The 16,531-nt window shown below is 43.4% G+C and overlaps 2 protein-coding genes across 2 annotated transcripts; one reads left to right on the forward strand and one right to left on the reverse strand.

Moving 5' to 3' along the window:
* The first annotated feature begins 261 nt into the window (after window positions 1–261).
* Window positions 262–2,859, forward strand: NUDT15 (nudix hydrolase 15). Its single transcript, XM_080360983.1, has 3 exons — window positions 262–590; window positions 710–900; window positions 1,985–2,859. The coding sequence occupies exons 1-3, from the start codon at window positions 439–441 to the stop codon at window positions 2,128–2,130; spliced, it is 489 nt and encodes a 162-aa protein (XP_080217109.1). The 5' UTR covers window positions 262–438; the 3' UTR covers window positions 2,131–2,859.
* A 4,168-nt stretch (window positions 2,860–7,027) lies between these two features.
* MED4 (mediator complex subunit 4) lies at window positions 7,028–16,165 on the reverse strand. The gene is made up of 7 exons (XM_080363638.1): window positions 16,021–16,165; window positions 13,370–13,436; window positions 12,850–13,020; window positions 12,435–12,492; window positions 11,384–11,470; window positions 10,502–10,633; window positions 7,028–7,790 (listed from the first exon to the last, which is right to left on the reverse strand). The coding sequence occupies exons 1-7, from the start codon at window positions 16,107–16,109 to the stop codon at window positions 7,618–7,620; spliced, it is 777 nt and encodes a 258-aa protein (XP_080219764.1). The 5' UTR covers window positions 16,110–16,165; the 3' UTR covers window positions 7,028–7,617.
* Window positions 16,166–16,531: the final 366 nt, after the last annotated feature.

Here is a 16,531-nt window from a genome sequence, read left to right on the forward strand (position 1 = left end):
ATTTGCATTCAGAAGCCAAAAATATCCAAACAGAAGTACAGAACACCAAGACCTTTCACTGTGCAGGCAGCATTGCTCCCTCTGATAAGCCTGCCTGGGAAGCACATCGCTCCCCCCACCAGCGACAGCTGCTGCTCTCGTTCTGCTGGCAGGCCCGTCACACACCGGGGGCTGCCCCGCTGAGCGCTCCGCCTGTGACTGTTCACCCGGGGGAGCCGGGTCCCGCTGGGCCCCGCGGGAGGACACGCCGGGGAGCCCCAGGAGAGTGGCCCCGCCCCCTCGGCGGCAGGCCACGCCCACCGCTGCGCGCATGCGCGCCTTACCCATTCCCACCACTACCTCCTCCCCCTAGCCTCCCAAAACCAGGTCGCGGCCCCATTGGAGGAGTCGCCCCCGGGCCTGAGGGGAGCGGAGCCTCCCCCAGCACCCGCGGCTGCCATGAGTGAGGCGGCGCAGCCCCCGCGGCCCGGGATCGGTGTGGGGGTGGTGGTGACCAGCCCCTCGCACCCCAACTGCGTCCTCCTGGGCAAGAGGAAAGGCCCGGTAGGGGCCGGCACCTACCAGCTCCCCGGAGGCCACCTGGAGTTCGGGTAGGAGCCCCGAGCCCTCACTCCCCGCGGCCCCTGGGGCGCGGAGAGCCGGCTGCCAGCCCCGGGCCTGGCTCCCCCAGCCTGTCCCCTGAGGCAGCCGTGCCTTCCCCCGCCCGCAGGGAGAGCCTGGCCGAGTGCGCCGCGCGGGAGACGCTGGAGGAGGCGGCGCTGCGCCTGCGCAACGTGCGCTTCGCCTCCGCCGTTAACTCCGTGTGCGCCGCCGCGCGCTACCACTACGTCACCGTCCTCATGAAGGGCGAGGCGGAGCCGGGGGCGGAGCCGCGCAACCGCGAGCCCGACAAGAACGAGGGTGAGGCCGGGGTGTCGTGTCGTGTCGTGTCGTGTCGTGTCGTGTCGTGTCGTGTCGTGTCGTGTCGTGTCGTGTCGTCCAGTCCAGTCCAGTCCAGTCCACACGGGGAACCAGTGTGTGATTCCGTGCCGCATTTTGCACCTGGGACATGGCAGCCCTGGCTGTACATACAGGCTAAGGGATAAGATGCTGAAAAGCAGCTCCACGGAGAAGGATCTGGGGGTTCTGGTCAACGACAAGTTGAAAATGAGCTAACAGCGTCCCTGACAGCCTGTCTGTCTTAGACAACCGTGTCCTGGGTGCATCCAGCCCAGCATTGCCAGCCGGGCAGGGAGGGGATTGTCCCGCTCTGCTCTGCACTGGTGTGGTCTCACCTGGAGCACTGTGTGCAGGTCTGGGTGCCACGGGATAAAAAGGATATAAAGCTACTGGAGAGTGTCCAGAACAGGGCTATGAACTTGGTGAAGGGTTTGGAGAGAAAGCCATATAAAGAGCGGTTAAAGTGATTGGGTTTCTTCAGCCTGGAGGAGACTGAGGGGAGACCTCATGGTGGCTACAGCTTCCTCACAAGGGGAGGAGGAGGGGCAGGCACTGATCTCTTCTCTTTAGTGACCAGTGACAGAACCCGAGGGAATGGCAGGAAGATATGCCAGGGGAGGTTCAGGTTGGACAGTAGGAAAAGGTTCTTCATCCAGAGGGTAGTGGAGCACTAGAAGAGGCTCCCCAGGGAGGTGTCACATCCCCAAGCCTGACAGTGTTCAAGAAGAGACTGGACAACATCCTCAGACACATGGTGAGAACTGTGGAGTTGTCCTGTGCAGGGACAGGAGTCGGACTCAATGATCCTTGTGGGTCCCTTCCAACTCAGGACATTCTATGATTCTGTGATCCTGCAGCTCTGAGAAAACACTTCCAGTTGGGTCAAGACTTAAGGGGAAAGAGGGTAAATAAATTTAAAATAACTGCTTGTGCAGCAGGGAACATCATTGGTAATTTCTGCACAAGAGGCAGAATTGCTGAATGATGAATTTTGCACTCTGTGTTGGTTATTTGTGTTTTTCTTTGTTTTTTTTCTCCCCTACAGGTTGGGAATGGGTGAAGTGGAACGAGTTTCCTCCAGTGGATCAGCTGTTCTGGGCCCTGCGCTGTTTGAGAGAGCAAGGTTATGATCCTTTCACAGAAGAGCTCGATCACCTAAAGGGGTACACGGGAAGTCACCAGCTGGACTAAAAACTAGGTGTACATTATGTAACAAACCAAAGGACAGACCTCCTTTTTTGGTGTTAAAAAGAATATATCAGGCTCACTCTTCTCATGTGAAAATTATTACCCTTACTAAAGCCAAAAAGATGCCAAATGTTTCAGTGCTTTTGCCATATTTCATGAGAGAGTCGTCTCCCATTCCAGAGCTATTTCTATCTCTATTAGTTAACAACTGATGTTTTATTTTATAGAAAACTCAGAGTGTTTTATCTGGTTAATTTTTATATAGATGAATAGCCCTTAGAAAGTCAGAATTAGTCAGCGAAGGTTACTCACTTGGAAACAGTTGTAGCATCAGGCCCAGGGGAAACAGATTTGTTTAAACCCCAGTCCTGCTTTCAATGTAAAACTACTTTGTATATCAGGCTACTTTCCTGTAATTATAAATCTTGGGCCAATTTTTAAACTTATCCTTGTCTCATAGCTTCAGTTAAGATACTGTTGTGAACAAAAATCACATTTTCTGGACAATACGTGGTTCTCATGCAGACAGTAGTGCATACTTGAAAATAATTTTTTATAAACATGGAAATGTTTTGGTGGCTTGTCGCAGGTGTCAAGATGGTGTCATTCTGTATGGCTACTGGGAATTGATAGAATTGTTAATTATCAGTAATGACTAAGTCATTTAATTGGTACTGAATGAAACAACAGTACACAAAGATATATATATATATAAAGCATATATAAAAATCACTAAGTGGCTAATTTTTTTTTAGTCTTCAGGGTTCTTTGAAAACACAGGTTTTGTCTCTTTCTGTTAGATATACCCATTGTGCAAAATCACAGAATCACAGAATGTCAGGGATCGGAAGGGAACTCGAAAGATCGTCCAGTCCAATCCCCCTGCCGGAGCAGGAACACTCAGATGAGGTTACACAGGAAGGTGTCCAGGCAGGTTTTGAATGTCTCCAGAGTAGGAGACTACACAACGCCCCTGGGCAGCCTGTTCCAGTGCTCTGGCACCCTCACTGAGAAGTTTCTTCTCAAATTTAAGTGAAACCTCCTGTGTTCCAGTTTGTACCCATTGCCCCTTGTCTTATCATTGGTTGTCACCAAGAAGAGCCTGGGTCCATCCTTGTGACACTCACCCTTTACATATTTATAAACATTAATGAGGTCACCCCTCAGTCTCCTCCAAGCTAAAGAGACCCAGCTCCCTCAGCCTTTCTTCATAAGGGAGATGCTCCACTCCCTTAATCATCTTCGTGGCTCAGCACTGGACTCTCTCCAGCAACTCCCTGTCTGTGTGCACAAGCACAGGCACGTCTCAAGAAGAGCCAGAGGCCACGAATGCTATTGCAAAGAGCAAGTTTTATTTTAGTTACCTCTCTACTGGTGGATCTCTGTAGTCGCACCTAAGCTCCAGGCAGAGGCGACGTAAGTGGGGACACAGGCGCTGATAAGTTTAGCCCTGCTGGAAGATCGTTAGGCCAGTTACGCTTGCCTATATTTAAAAGCGTAGAGCAGATGCAGCCTCTTGCTGTGCTCTGCTCTTTCTCAAAACAAAGCAGGAATCTCAGACATGGTAAGATAGGGTTTCTCTCAGGCCTATGTTATCTCACACAGAGGTTCTACTTGTCAAGCACACAAGGTCAGTAAAACAATTAGTGTGCTGTAGTGCTTTCTTTATACCCCAGCTGCGGTTCACTTGAGCGTGTTTACCTTTCTCCTCCTCACCCAATCTTCCGCAATTCCCATACGCTATCCTTCTTGAACTGAGGGGCGCAGAACTGGACACAATATTCCACGTGCGGTCTCACTAGGGCAGAGTAGAGGGGAAGGAGAACCTCTCCAGACCTACTAACCACCCCCCTTGTAATACACCCCAGGATGCCATTGGCCTTCATGGCCACAAGGGCACAATGCTGGCTCATGGTCATCCTGCTGTCCACCCACAGGTCCCTTTCCCATACTCTGCTCTCCAACAGGTCATTCCCCAACTTATACTGGAACCTGGGGTTGTTCCTGCCCAGATGCAGGACTCTACACTTGCCCTTGTTATATTTCATTAAATTTCTCCCTGCCCAACTCTCCAGCCTGTCCAGGTCTCTGGATGGCAGCACAGCCTTCTGGTGTGTCAGCCACTCCTCCCAGCTTGGTGTCATCAGCAAACTTGCTGATAGTGCACTCTAGTCCCTCATCCAAGTAATTGATGAATACATTGAATAGTACTGGTCCCAGTACTGACCCTTGAGGGACTCCACTAGATACAGGCCTGAGATACCTTTAATTTCTTTTAAATAAAATGTAAGCACAATACTGAAAAATTAAAATTGTCTGAAATTATGAATTGAATTGTTAGTTCTTAAAAGAAATGAGCTTAAAGAGTTGAAAGCTTTTCCTTACTTTACACATATGTTTTGTTAAAATGAGAAGGCTCTTTTTACTGAGAAGCAGAGTGATACAAGGTATAAGGATCCTACTGATGATTGCAAGCCTCCTGCTTAGAATTTGAAGTATTAACTATGTGCAGCTTCCGTTGGGACAGATATTCTTCGTCTGAAGTGAAGATGATGACATTATAAAGCAATTTTGAAATTGGAAATATCACTGAAACTTCCTTTAATACTATATCTTTGTAGAAAGCCTATTTTTTCTATTCAAAAGTGGAGATTTTCTTCCTGAGAGCAACTTTATGTGCACTGAAAATTGCTCCATTCAGCTGCCAACGGGCTTTAGGATCAGTTGACAGATGTCCTGCCCATCTGTCCCAAAGAATAATGGGAAAATAAAATTAAAATTATTTAGTGCAATTTTGAATTTTAGAAGGCATCTAGCTCCTGATAGGAAAATAGGGGTCACTGTAAAATGTTTTGTCATGCAAAAAATATTTTAACATTAACAGTTATATTCACTGTGTTGTAAATATACAAGTAGCTACTGAAATGAGGACACAAACAATATGTCCATATGTCAGGGTTTCTGTATCCTTTCTAAATGAGCTGATTAAATGACTACAGTGTGTTACTGCAGTCAGCTGTCAGTAATCTCCAACTTGAATAACTTGCTTTTTCATGTATTGTGCATTCACTCTTTTTTTTTCTGTCCAGGAAAAATGATTCTTAGTAGTTTTTAACTGCTAAGACTTGGTCCTTTCAACTAAATGTTACATTTACTTTGATTTTTGGTATTTTTGCTGAATAGGAAAATCTATTATGTACACATCTAAGCCACTGAATAACAGAACACTCAGTTAAAACTTTGTGCTTTGCTAAATTGCTTGTAACAATCTGAGTTCATCCAGAATAGCATTACAGTTATCCAGCATTGCTAAACAGTAGACAGTTTTGAGCACTGATGTTAAAGAAACTGATTAGGATGCATCTTGTACCCAGAGTCTGATTTTATGCTGAGTGAACAGTGGGCAGAGCTGTCTTTTTACTGTTTCTTAGATGTAACACATTGGTCCCATTTAATCCTTTAATAGACTAGCAAACAATGCAGAAAAAGAAGTGGTCGTTGCTTCTCTTAACTCTTACTTATGTCTGGAAACAATCACCTACCTCCACAATATTTCAGTTAATGAATCATATGATATAGCCATGTAAGAGGCTTGGGTAGACTGTACATTACACTTTCAATGAGTTAATTATCTCTATTTTTAGTTCCAAGAAAAGAATGTCCTTATAAATGAGAAAACAAGAGAACAGTGAGCTGTGGCTATGTCAGAAGATGTGTTACGAGAGGGGCATTGAAGGAAAAAAATACTAATCCCACGGTACAAAGCATTAAGAAACTGCATTTTGTAATATTGTGCATGATTCTGATTACAGGTTTAAGAAAAAACAATGAACTAGAACAGGGCAGGCAAGGTTAACTAGGATAATTGAGAGGCCATGTGTATTGAGATTAACATGAATTAGTGAGGAAATAATTCTCTGTTTGGGGGTAAACAAAGAGGAAAAGATACTGAATAAAAGTTAAAATATGTAAAATAAATAAAAGTTTATATATATATATATATTAATAACTTTAGATAGCAAAATATAGGTGAAATTTTAATAACTCTGAAAATACTTCCAAAACCAAATTCCCTATTTCTCTTTTAAAACAAAAAACCCCACCTTACTATGTTATGTGATTGAATGTGACTAAAGTGGTCCTTTTAATTTCTACATCCTTATTAGATTTGTATATATGTTGGTCACATGTGGCAGCATTACTGACAGCAGTATTTCAAAGACTGAGCAAATGCAGAAGGAACCAATTTATCAGGTATGTCCTGTGAGGAATCTACAAAATGGAAAAGTGGAGAGAATTGTGATCTGTGCTTCAGGAAGCCTCTTTGCAGGGCAGAAACCTGTAACTGCCATGAGCTACAGTTCATGTATCTAACCCTCTGATCAGATCACAAAACAAAAGAGAAAAGTAGCTGTCAGAAAATGACTCCTTAAGAAAACAGACCAAGGAAAAGGAAAGTCAAGGGAAGGGCCTTTGGAAAGATGAAAGAACTTTGTAGCTGAGGCAGGAAATGCAACTGCTGAAGTAAACAAATTAGCAGGTTCAAAGAACTGAAAAAATATAGATGACAAGAAGAAAGAATCTGTGAGCACTTTGAACTGAAAGGAGCTGCACCTGCAGCATACCCCAAAGTGTGTCATTCTCCAGGGCCCCCAGGATGCACAACCAAAGTATTGGTGATGCCTTGCAAATAGGCACCTTGTGTCCTGCCAGTGCTGCCAGTACCTGATAGAGCTCAGCTGGAGAGCACAGATTTCCAGTTCCTGACTGCTCAGCTGCTTCTAATACTGGCAATCTTTGAAACTCAGTCAGAATTCAACCACACGCTGGGACAGAATGTGCTGAGGATTGAAGACACACACTAACTCATCTAAGTTTGAAAAATGAGACAAAGTTACATCAAAGCTGAGTTTATTTATGACAAATTCATTACATATTAAAAAAAAAAAGTTTGCAACTATTGTAACACCTTATTGTCACATTTTTTGTTATGGGCACACACAAGATGATCAAAAACATGGATTTAGGCAGTAACAAAAAGATATTAAAGTTACAAATTCATGCCTCATTTCTAAGCCATAGAAAACGTGATCATCAAAAAAGTAAAGTTACTAACAAACATACGAGGGGATTCCCCTTACACCTTTTTTCCCGGGAACTTTTTTCACCTAATGTATAGTAAATATATATATACATATACATGTGTCTCTTGCAAACATACACATTCATCCATTTACATAATCACTGGAAATTTGACATCTCTCCTCCAGCAGAAAGCTCCCAGATATTTTACTTGAACATCTAGTGGAAAAAAAAAAGAAATCTGAAGTCCATGGTTTTTAATTAGTCACCCTGTCTCTGAGCCAGCGGTTATCTTCTCCCTACACAGGGCCGCCAGCATAATAAAAGGGTATTGCAGATTGTGACGAACAGCATCCAACCTGCCTTCACCACAGGAAAGGTCTACTCAGGATACCGTCCCTTTTGTACCTAGTCTGAGTCACTGCTGCTGCTTGAGGAGTCTGTTGACATAACTTCTACATCATCTTCATTCTCCTTATTGTGTCCTGGAGGCTCCAACATGAAGTCATTACTATGATTAGGAGGTAGCATGTTCATTGACATATCACTTGACTGCCAAGGATACTGAGGAGCGAGCACATCTGGAAAAAAGGGACATAATCCATCTAACTACCAGCTTTGTATACTGACAACAAGACAGCTGAAACAGAACTCCAATTTAAAATTAAATCTTAAAATCCTTTCTGAATTTTGGACAGATGAAACTCTCCAGTAACAGATCGAAAATATCTTATGATGGAACCATTCTGTCCTTCTTTGCCTCCATTTATGGAGGTGGCTCTTGATCTCTCATCACTCCACTTCAAAACAATATGTATTCGTACAGAGCTTTTCATCTTCAAAGCACAGTTTGAACTGACTTTACATTCACAATCTGGCAGTAATGAAAATGGTCACCCTTTGTCAGTATGCAAAAATAGATTTAAACATTAGATTAAAAAATACCTAAGGTAGACCACAGAAATTCAGAGTAAAAGGCTTCATTCAAATTTGGCTGAAACACCTTGGTTATTGTTTTTCCAACAGTAAATACGGTGCATCAAGTGCAAAGGAGAAGAGTGTCCTACAAAACCATGGCCACAGAGATGCCTGAGAGGTGGGAAAGCCCCACTGTGCCCCAGCCAGGCCTGCCTCAGTTGCCTCTGTTTTCTCTCAGCTCTCACAGTTTGTTCTCTTTTCCTCCTACTTCCAAAGCCAACCCATCCCACACTCCCTACCAACGTATCCTTTCCCTCACAACACTCCCTCGTCTCTCCCTTCCTTGCCCCCAGCTCCCATTTCAAAGCTGTAGTACATATCTATATGCCATTTTTGCTCCACTCCTTTTAATTTATACTCCTACTGCTGTGCTTTAGTTCTCCACTTACTACCAGGCACTGTGGCTAAGTCTATCCCATAGAAGAAACCAGCTATCTCCTGCCTACAGCATGAATTAAAAATAATTAGGCAGAGTCAGAAGTGAACAAAAGCCCACAGACTCCACACACATGGTGGCTTCTGATCTTCAACTCTGCAGACACCCAAGATGCCATATACAAACTACAGCCACAGTTCCCTAATACCAGATATATTACCTGGCTGTTAAAATCTGACCCACCAGCAGATGTGAGGACATAATGCAGCCTCCATGCCACTTCTGTGCCCACTTTAGGAAGACCAGTAGTACCAGGCGGTCTCATGCCAGCTGTGTTGAAGTTAGCCAACTTAATTTGAATCAGCTGAGAACGTAAGCCAGTGTTTTACATCCTGTGGCCACACTTCAATGCTGGAACCAGTCCACTATTGAACCAGGTTGGATGTGTGCGCTAAGCAGCCTCAAAATGTTGAGGCTCCTAAGCAGCTCAGTGGCTGGCTTGCAGACTCAGGACTGGACATTTCTCTGCAGAAGTCTCTAAAAGGACTAGATCCCATAATTAGCATTCCCAAGACACTCCTCCACACAACCAACAGATTCAGGATCCCTGCACAAAATGCCGGGGCAGCCTCTACTTTCTTTTAAATGAAGTTTTGATTTTTCCCTCTTACCTGACAGTTTAGTAATTAGAGGATTTCCCCTGACATAGGAGACTCAGATTAAATTAACAAGTTTATTTGAGGAGTTTAAATCTGACATCTTCCAGCTTCTTGAGGCAAAGACCTAAAGAGTGGGCTTTCAGTTCTCACAGAGACAGCACTCAAAAGTAAAAGGAGCAAGTCTGCATCCCTAAGGCAGATTAGTCAACCAGAGGAGACTCTACCAAAGCTTATGCAAATAAATGCCCTAACTCTGTGAGGAAGACACAACCTTAACATCTCCTCTGGCCCTATTCCAAAGGAACAAAAAAGATACATGGGCCTATCTTCAGCGTTTCCCTGGTGGGTTGCTACAGACAGATATCAGGGTCCCACTCCTATTCAGCTCACTGAACCATTTTATCCAAGGCCAGAAGTTTAGAAAACTAGATACAGAATTTCAAGTCACTTCCTCAGAGGTGACAACAGGATCACACAGATGGTCAGAAACACAAAATCCAAGTTTACCGTTTCTCCAGTGGAGTCGTGATACAGGATTTTTTTATATATTCAGTATAACTTCTGAAAACAAGCTTTTCGTAACACCTTCAAGTGGCTTAACAGGTAAGAACTGTTACAGATCTCCTATGAATCCAAACTAAGAATTTATCCACAATTTAGTCTAACCATGGTAGATTAATGCTGTGCAGGTACAGAACTACTGAATTCTTGATTCAGTTTCTGTAATTTACTGCTAAATTCTATTCTAGCATGAATAAATGAATCCCACTAAAGTCAATGAAGTGCCCATTTCACTAAGCAATTAAGGGACTAAATCTTGATTCCTGCACTGAAGGTACTACCTCACCAGCTGTCCTTTGCAATGCCTTTTAAATCCAGAACTTCCTAGCAAACAGACTTGCTATACAGAGTGCAGACTTAAAGGAAGGTAGGGGATTGACAATAAACCTCTTTTCTTCCAAATACAGTTTTCACAATTCCATACTTTCTGTCACCACTGCTAAGAAAAGCTTGCTTTGAAAATGCTTCTAATATGATTATATATTACTTAATTTACAGCAACTTCAAATAAATTACTTGAAGGGCAACTGAGTTGTGTTTATATTGACATAGTTGTAGTGTCTGAGGTATGATTTAGATGAAATAAAATTATGCAATTTCTAATTGTTAACATTATTTACTAGATCTTCACTGCTGCGGAACAATGTTTGCCATAATTTCTATTCTTTTACTGTACAAGAAACAAAGAAAAGCAAAACAAACCATGAGTTTCTCTTACCTGGCAGTCTGCCCGCTGCAAGTGCATCCCCTGGTAAGTGACCATTGACTCCATTGGTTGATGGGTTGTTCATCTGACCCAAGAGACCACTCCTCATTTCCAGATCTGTAGGATATGGCCTACGTGGGTCCCCTTTATGATAAAAAGCAAAGGAATGTTTTAAAATATTTAACAATTTTCTCGCAGACACTGATTTTTTCTTCAGTGCCTAGGTTTCTGAACAAAGACACCCATACTCTGATTGCTTGAATCAGCAATGAACATCACGCCTGTTTTGTTAAAATCCAAGTCTGTGTCTTTCACATAGACTTTCTTTGTTCATTCAAACTTGGCAGAAAAAGCACTTAAAAAAAAGTTTAGAAGATCTCTTTGCTCTCTCTGCTACTTCACAGCTAGGCAGCAAAGACAGGAATTGGAAAAAGCACATTCTTATTTCGGACAAGAAGGACAGTTCCCCAAATTGAAACCTGACATAATGAAAGCCCTGCTTCTGGCTCCACTGATCACTAAAATCCTCTGAAAATAATATTATAAAGGGTAAGGGGCAGGAAGGACCACAACCAAGCACATGGAAGAGTCTTTAACATACTTGGTTCTAACCTATAACTGGAGCAAACGTTCAGGGGGAAAAGGCAAGCAAAGGAGAGCAGCAGGCCAGTCAGTCAATGGAAGCGTGCAGTTTCATAGCCTTTTGAAGATATATGTAAAGTCTACGAGACCTTGGATATCCATTTTTGTTGAAAATATTAGATATAACAGCTGAAAACAATGTTACTCTAATAAAACTCAGTGTTTTTCACTGTATAAAAGCATTATAAGACCAGACACTGACCATGCTTTATTGTAAAAAAAAAAATCTATTGTCATAAACATGTTAGTTACCTGGTACCCACGTCAGAGGGGCACAAACAGCATTGCTAGCACTGATCCTATGGGCATATTTGATTATTTCTTCAGAGGAAATGGCACCTGGAAGAACAGAAGAAAATTTACTATATTCTCAAGACATCGCATCGTTCTATTATTTCAGAATACTGGACGTTAATATCTAAAAGATTTGGAATGTAACTTTGTCAAACATTAAGAGCATGCTTCAAATACAATGACTGATTAGACCACGCAAGAACAAGCTTTGCAGTGAACTGATTTTACAGCCATGAGTTCAGTACACCATTAGCGTCTGCGGTTCTTCAGCCTGTGAAAAACACAACCCAATCTCTTAAGCAGTGCACTTGACAAGCACAATTTGTAAGAAAACTTCAGCACCTGCTTTATAGTGGAATTTTCTGTAGTAAAGGAATTTTTGTGTTTGTTCAGTAACTGTAGAGCATACATGCAGCAGCCTTTTGAAATATGTGCCTGTATTAAAGCAATAAAACTTTATGAAATTCCTTGATTTTTTGGTGAAAGAGGTATAGCAAAATGATAAAAGGCACTGCAAAAAAACACCATGAAAATGTCTCCCACAAAAAGAAAAAAAAAAAAGAGCCAGTTTAGCTTGGTAAGTGCCACAGAGTGGCAGGAATTGCTACAAATATTATACAAACCATGATCACCAGCTAGACATTCTTTCACATACAGTGCACACCCACACAAACATCCTCTCCCTTTTCCCCAGCAGACCTGCTGAGGCAACTTAGTGAGACACATAGCTAATCAGATATACTATTACCAGTCCAAGAAAAGTGTTGAGACACTTGAACTTAAGTTTAAGATATCTTTGCCACAAAAAAAGAATTAATTCCTGCCTTTATTCTGAGGAAATGGTTATGGGTTCATAATGAAATGGAAATTTGTTTACACATAGAGAATCTAAAATCTGTGATGGCAGAATCAGAGCGAAAAAAAAAAAGAAAAATAACCCTAACTTGAGCTCACTAGCAACTTTCTTTACAACTGCATTTACATAGTATGTACAATCATGGATACTTACCTTTTCTTGCCTTTTCAATTGATTTCAGCTTCTCCTTTGCTTGATAAACAGCTGTTGCCTAGTTGTAGAAAACCAACAAACAAAATAAGCCAAACTTTCAATGCATCTTTAATTTGTAAACTTCTACACAAAGTTGTCTGTGTGCATAAACCCTCGCATTTAAATGCATTTTAAGAGAAACTATTCAGTGAAATAAAGTAGGTTTGGAAGAAAATTAGCATTATAAAACAAAACTGAATACCATGATAACTAAACAGTATTTGACTACTTGAAAAAAAAAAACCCAACATCCAAACCACTAAGCTCTTATGAAGTTTTAAATATTTAAATCTCAAACTAACAAAACAGCGCCGTCTCCAGAACCACCTTTTTCACAAGTAGATGCTCGAAAGTAAACACATCATTATGAACCTACCAGTATGTGCTCTGCTTCTTTCAGTTGTTTCTGCAGCTGCTGAATATCATTATCTCTCTTTTCTACTACCTTTTCTAAAAGCTGCATTTCATGATGGATTTTCCCCTGATCAACTGCCAGCTTCATTAGCTCTTGAAACTCTCCATCTCTCTGAATCAGCAGTTCCAGGATCTATTGAATAAAAGTTTTGTAGAACTTTTAATTTAGTTGGAGTAACAACACATTCTCAACTGTGCTGCAAAGAAGAGCAACTGACATCCATAGGAGTACTTCTGTTTGCATTAAAAATGAAACAAAATTTCTTCCTCTGTTTGCAGAATCAGCCTATGAAGCATACATCAAATGAACAAACAAGCAAACAACATGAAGACCAAGAATGCCTTTGTAGTGAGGACAAAACCTCATCATCACCATTAGCCTGAGTATAGGCAAGGACAAAACGAGAAAGACAAAGAAAGGAAAAAATACAAGTAAAGCATTGTGCTTACCCAGAGAAATGCAGTTTGGAAAGTCAGCTTACCTGGCTCTCCTCTCCTGCTTGTGGAAGCTTCTGGTTTCTTGAAATTGCTAAGATTTCTATTAGCTCCCTGAAAAGAAAACTGTGTTTGCACAATTTTCTAGGGCATTATTTGTAAATCACAGCAAGTTATCCCTAAACTGTCAGAGTACTGATATCATTACAAAAGTATTCATGGACTGGAGTACTTTACAGTTCTATAGTACAGTGTTGGCAGGGATTTCTCAACTAAGAGTAACTCTCTGAATAGCCTCATGATTGGAGCACGTTTTCTTCTTTGTGCTTTGAGCTCATGAAGTGCTTGTGTGTTTGTGCTCCTGAAATGCGCTAAGTTCCTGCCAAACTATGTAAGAGACAAGCAGAAGCTGAGAGAAGAAACACAATGAAACGCATTCATACCCTACTTCTACTGCCTTTGTTTGTTGCAAGAGGGCACGACAGTTGTCTTCACTATTTTACTTCTCTACTTTCCTCTAAATTTTCCCCAACAGACCAAGTTTCACACTTGGTTTTAGACCAATTAAGTCTACACTTGCAAACACCCACAGAGTTTGTGAAACTACTTTTAAAAGAAGTATTTCCACAATGGTATACTAGTTGTATATAAGATACACAAAAATTAAAAAAAACAACTAATAATATTCTGGTGCTAGGTCAGAAGTGCTTCCAGGTACCCATTTACTTTGCCACCCTTCTGAAAAGCCATCAAAAACCTCAGAAGAGATTTGCTAAGTAACAGGACCACATGCAAAAAGGCATTTTCTGTAAAGTCAGCAAACTTATTTGGCTTCTAAGGCAGTTCAACATTATGCATGAGTAACCGTCTATTTGAAGACATTGTCTTTGCAACAGTACTAATTCTTTGCTTGGTCAGTGCAAGCAGGTCAGTGGGATGTATGACACCAATAGCACCAGCATCATAAAACGAAAATGAGCACTTTTCAGAATGTTTGAAAAGGCCCCTCACTAGTAAAGCTCTAAATAGCATCTTGATCGATGTCTCTTGGTCACTGCTTGCTAGGGAACTTCCCTAACACTCCTGAACACTAAAACTTTAAAAATTAAAATTAAATTAAAAATTAAAACTTAAAATTTAAAACTTGTCATTATCAATAAAGCTTTATTCTACCTGACCAACACTGAGCAGCAACAAATAAAATATGTTGTAAGCAAGTCAACTACTGCCATCAAGGCCGATGTCATGGAAGGCTGTAATTCTGTCCATGTTAGCCAGATAATGGATATATGCAAATTCAAAGCTATACAAAGGCTACAGAAAAGACATGTTACTTAATTTTTGCCCCTACCACCAAACCAATACCATGACTGTGAAAGACCAAGCTCCATGATGCTGCAACATTTTGTTGATCAACAGGAAGATGCACGTAATGCTGCTGAGGTTTGCTCTGGATTTATTATGGTACAATATTAGTCCCAAGACTTAAAAAAAAAAAAAAGGATAAATAGGAAGTTTGGGTTTTTTTTCTTTTCCAAAACCCCATATGTCACAAAATCTAAACTAAAAAAGTAACTGGCCAATATATTTGCCTTGTAATACCAGTGGTAATCACACAGAGTGAGCTAGTCACACAGACACAATATGGGTTATTGCCTTTCAAAAAGCTTTTCTAAGGCCCTGCTCTCCTCGAGAGGAAAAAATAATTAGGAACTAGTTTAACTGCAGTGCCAGCTGTGCCTCCACAACATGGTCCCCAATTTGGATGACAGTTACCAGTCCAGCTCAAGACCATGGACTAAGTATATAAGCATTTCTATCACTCCAAAGACAAGCTCTGCAGCCTACTCTAGAGAGTTTAACACTAATTCAGGCAATGGCTATAGAATCATAGAATAGTTTGGGTTGGAGGGGACCTTCAAAGGTCATCTAGTCCAATCCCTTGCAATGAGTAGGGACATCTTCAACTAGATCAGGTTGCTCAGAGCCCCATCCAGCCTGGCCTGGGATGCATCCCGGGGATGGGGCACCTAACACCTCTGTGGGCAACCTGGGCCAGTGTTTGACCACCCCCATTGTAAAAAATTTGTTCCTCATATCTAACCTTAATCTCCCCTCCTTTAGTTTAAAACCATTACCCCTTGTCCTACAGCAACATGCCTGCCAAAAAGTCTGTCCCCATCTTACAGGCCCCTTTGAAGCACTGAAAGGCCACAATAAGGTCTCCTCAGTACGGCTTCAGTCATGCAACACCATCTACAAATTTCTTCTCTAAACATAATTATTAGCGACAAATTAAAAAATCCTAAAGCCGGGGTAGTGGTGTGCATCCCTCAGCAAACGCAGGTGTCAATCAATAAAGAAAGGCAAGCGGAAGAACAAGAAATATCTTTCCTTCTGCTGTGAGAACAGGAGCCCGGGCAGGGCCGGTGGTTCCCCCCCGCGGCAGAGCCGAGCGAGAGGCCGGCCCGGCCCGGCACGGCACGGCAGGAGCGCAGGAACACGTGTGTCCCGGGCCCTCCTCCCGCCCGCAGCCCAGCCGCTCCCTTCCCAGCCCAACCCCGCGGACACCCCGCTCCTCCCGCCGCCCCCGTCGGCGGCTCCGCGCACGCACAGCGCCGAACGCCGCCACGCCAAGCCCGCCGCCACCAGCGAGCTTCCCGCCCGGGCACCGGGCGCGGGGGGCAGAGCGCGGTACCTGGCCAAGAGCTCCAGATCCTCCAGCGCCGCCAGAAGCCGCTCCCGGGTGCTGCTCCGCTCCCCGCCTCCCCCGGTCGCCGCCGCCATCACGCTGCTGCGCGCGGGCCCGAGCGAGAACCGCCCCCGGCGGCGGCACCGGCCCCGTGCGGCAACGTCCCCGGCGGCGGAAGTGCGAGCGGCAGCCGCCCGGCGGCCCGCGCATGCGCAGAGCGGCCCGGAGGGCTGGGGGCGGGAAGGGGCTGAGGGATAACGGCTCCCGAGGGGGCACGGCGGGGCCGGGGAGAGGAGGGAGGGCAAGGGCCGGGCCGGCTGTGGGGGGAAAGGAGGTCACATCTGCCTCGGCGAGGCCACATGGGTGTTTGTAAAGGCCGCTTGTGGGAGCTGGGTCGTTACACAAGCGCCTGCTGCTTTTCTGAATGCGCTCCCTGTTCCTGAGTTTCCACAGAAGAGCTTCTAACTCAGATCCAGATGTGTACTAAAGACAGAAAAACTGCAGAGGAAGGGCTTGC

Source organism: Nesoenas mayeri (assembly GCF_963082525.1).
Source record: "Nesoenas mayeri genome assembly, chromosome: 1".
NCBI classification, from domain to species: domain Eukaryota; kingdom Metazoa; phylum Chordata; class Aves; order Columbiformes; family Columbidae; genus Nesoenas; species Nesoenas mayeri.

Coding starts and splice junctions, on each gene's coding strand:
- NUDT15 (XM_080360983.1), top strand. CDS start 439: ATGAGTGAGGCGGCGCAGCCCCCGCGGCCCGGGATCGGTGTGGGGGTG. Junction 591..709: donor GGAGGCCACCTGGAGTTCGG/GTAGGAGCCCCG, acceptor CCCCGCCCGCAG/GGAGAGCCTGGCCGAGTGCG. Junction 901..1,984: donor CGAGCCCGACAAGAACGAGG/GTGAGGCCGGGG, acceptor TCTCCCCTACAG/GTTGGGAATGGGTGAAGTGG.
- MED4 (XM_080363638.1), bottom strand. CDS start 16,109: ATGGCGGCGGCGACCGGGGGAGGCGGGGAGCGGAGCAGCACCCGGGAG. Junction 13,021..13,369: donor AAGCAGGAGAGGAGAGCCAG/GTAAGCTGACTT, acceptor TTTATTCAATAG/ATCCTGGAACTGCTGATTCA. Junction 11,471..12,434: donor AATTGAAAAGGCAAGAAAAG/GTAAGTATCCAT, acceptor CTGTTCTTCCAG/GTGCCATTTCCTCTGAAGAA.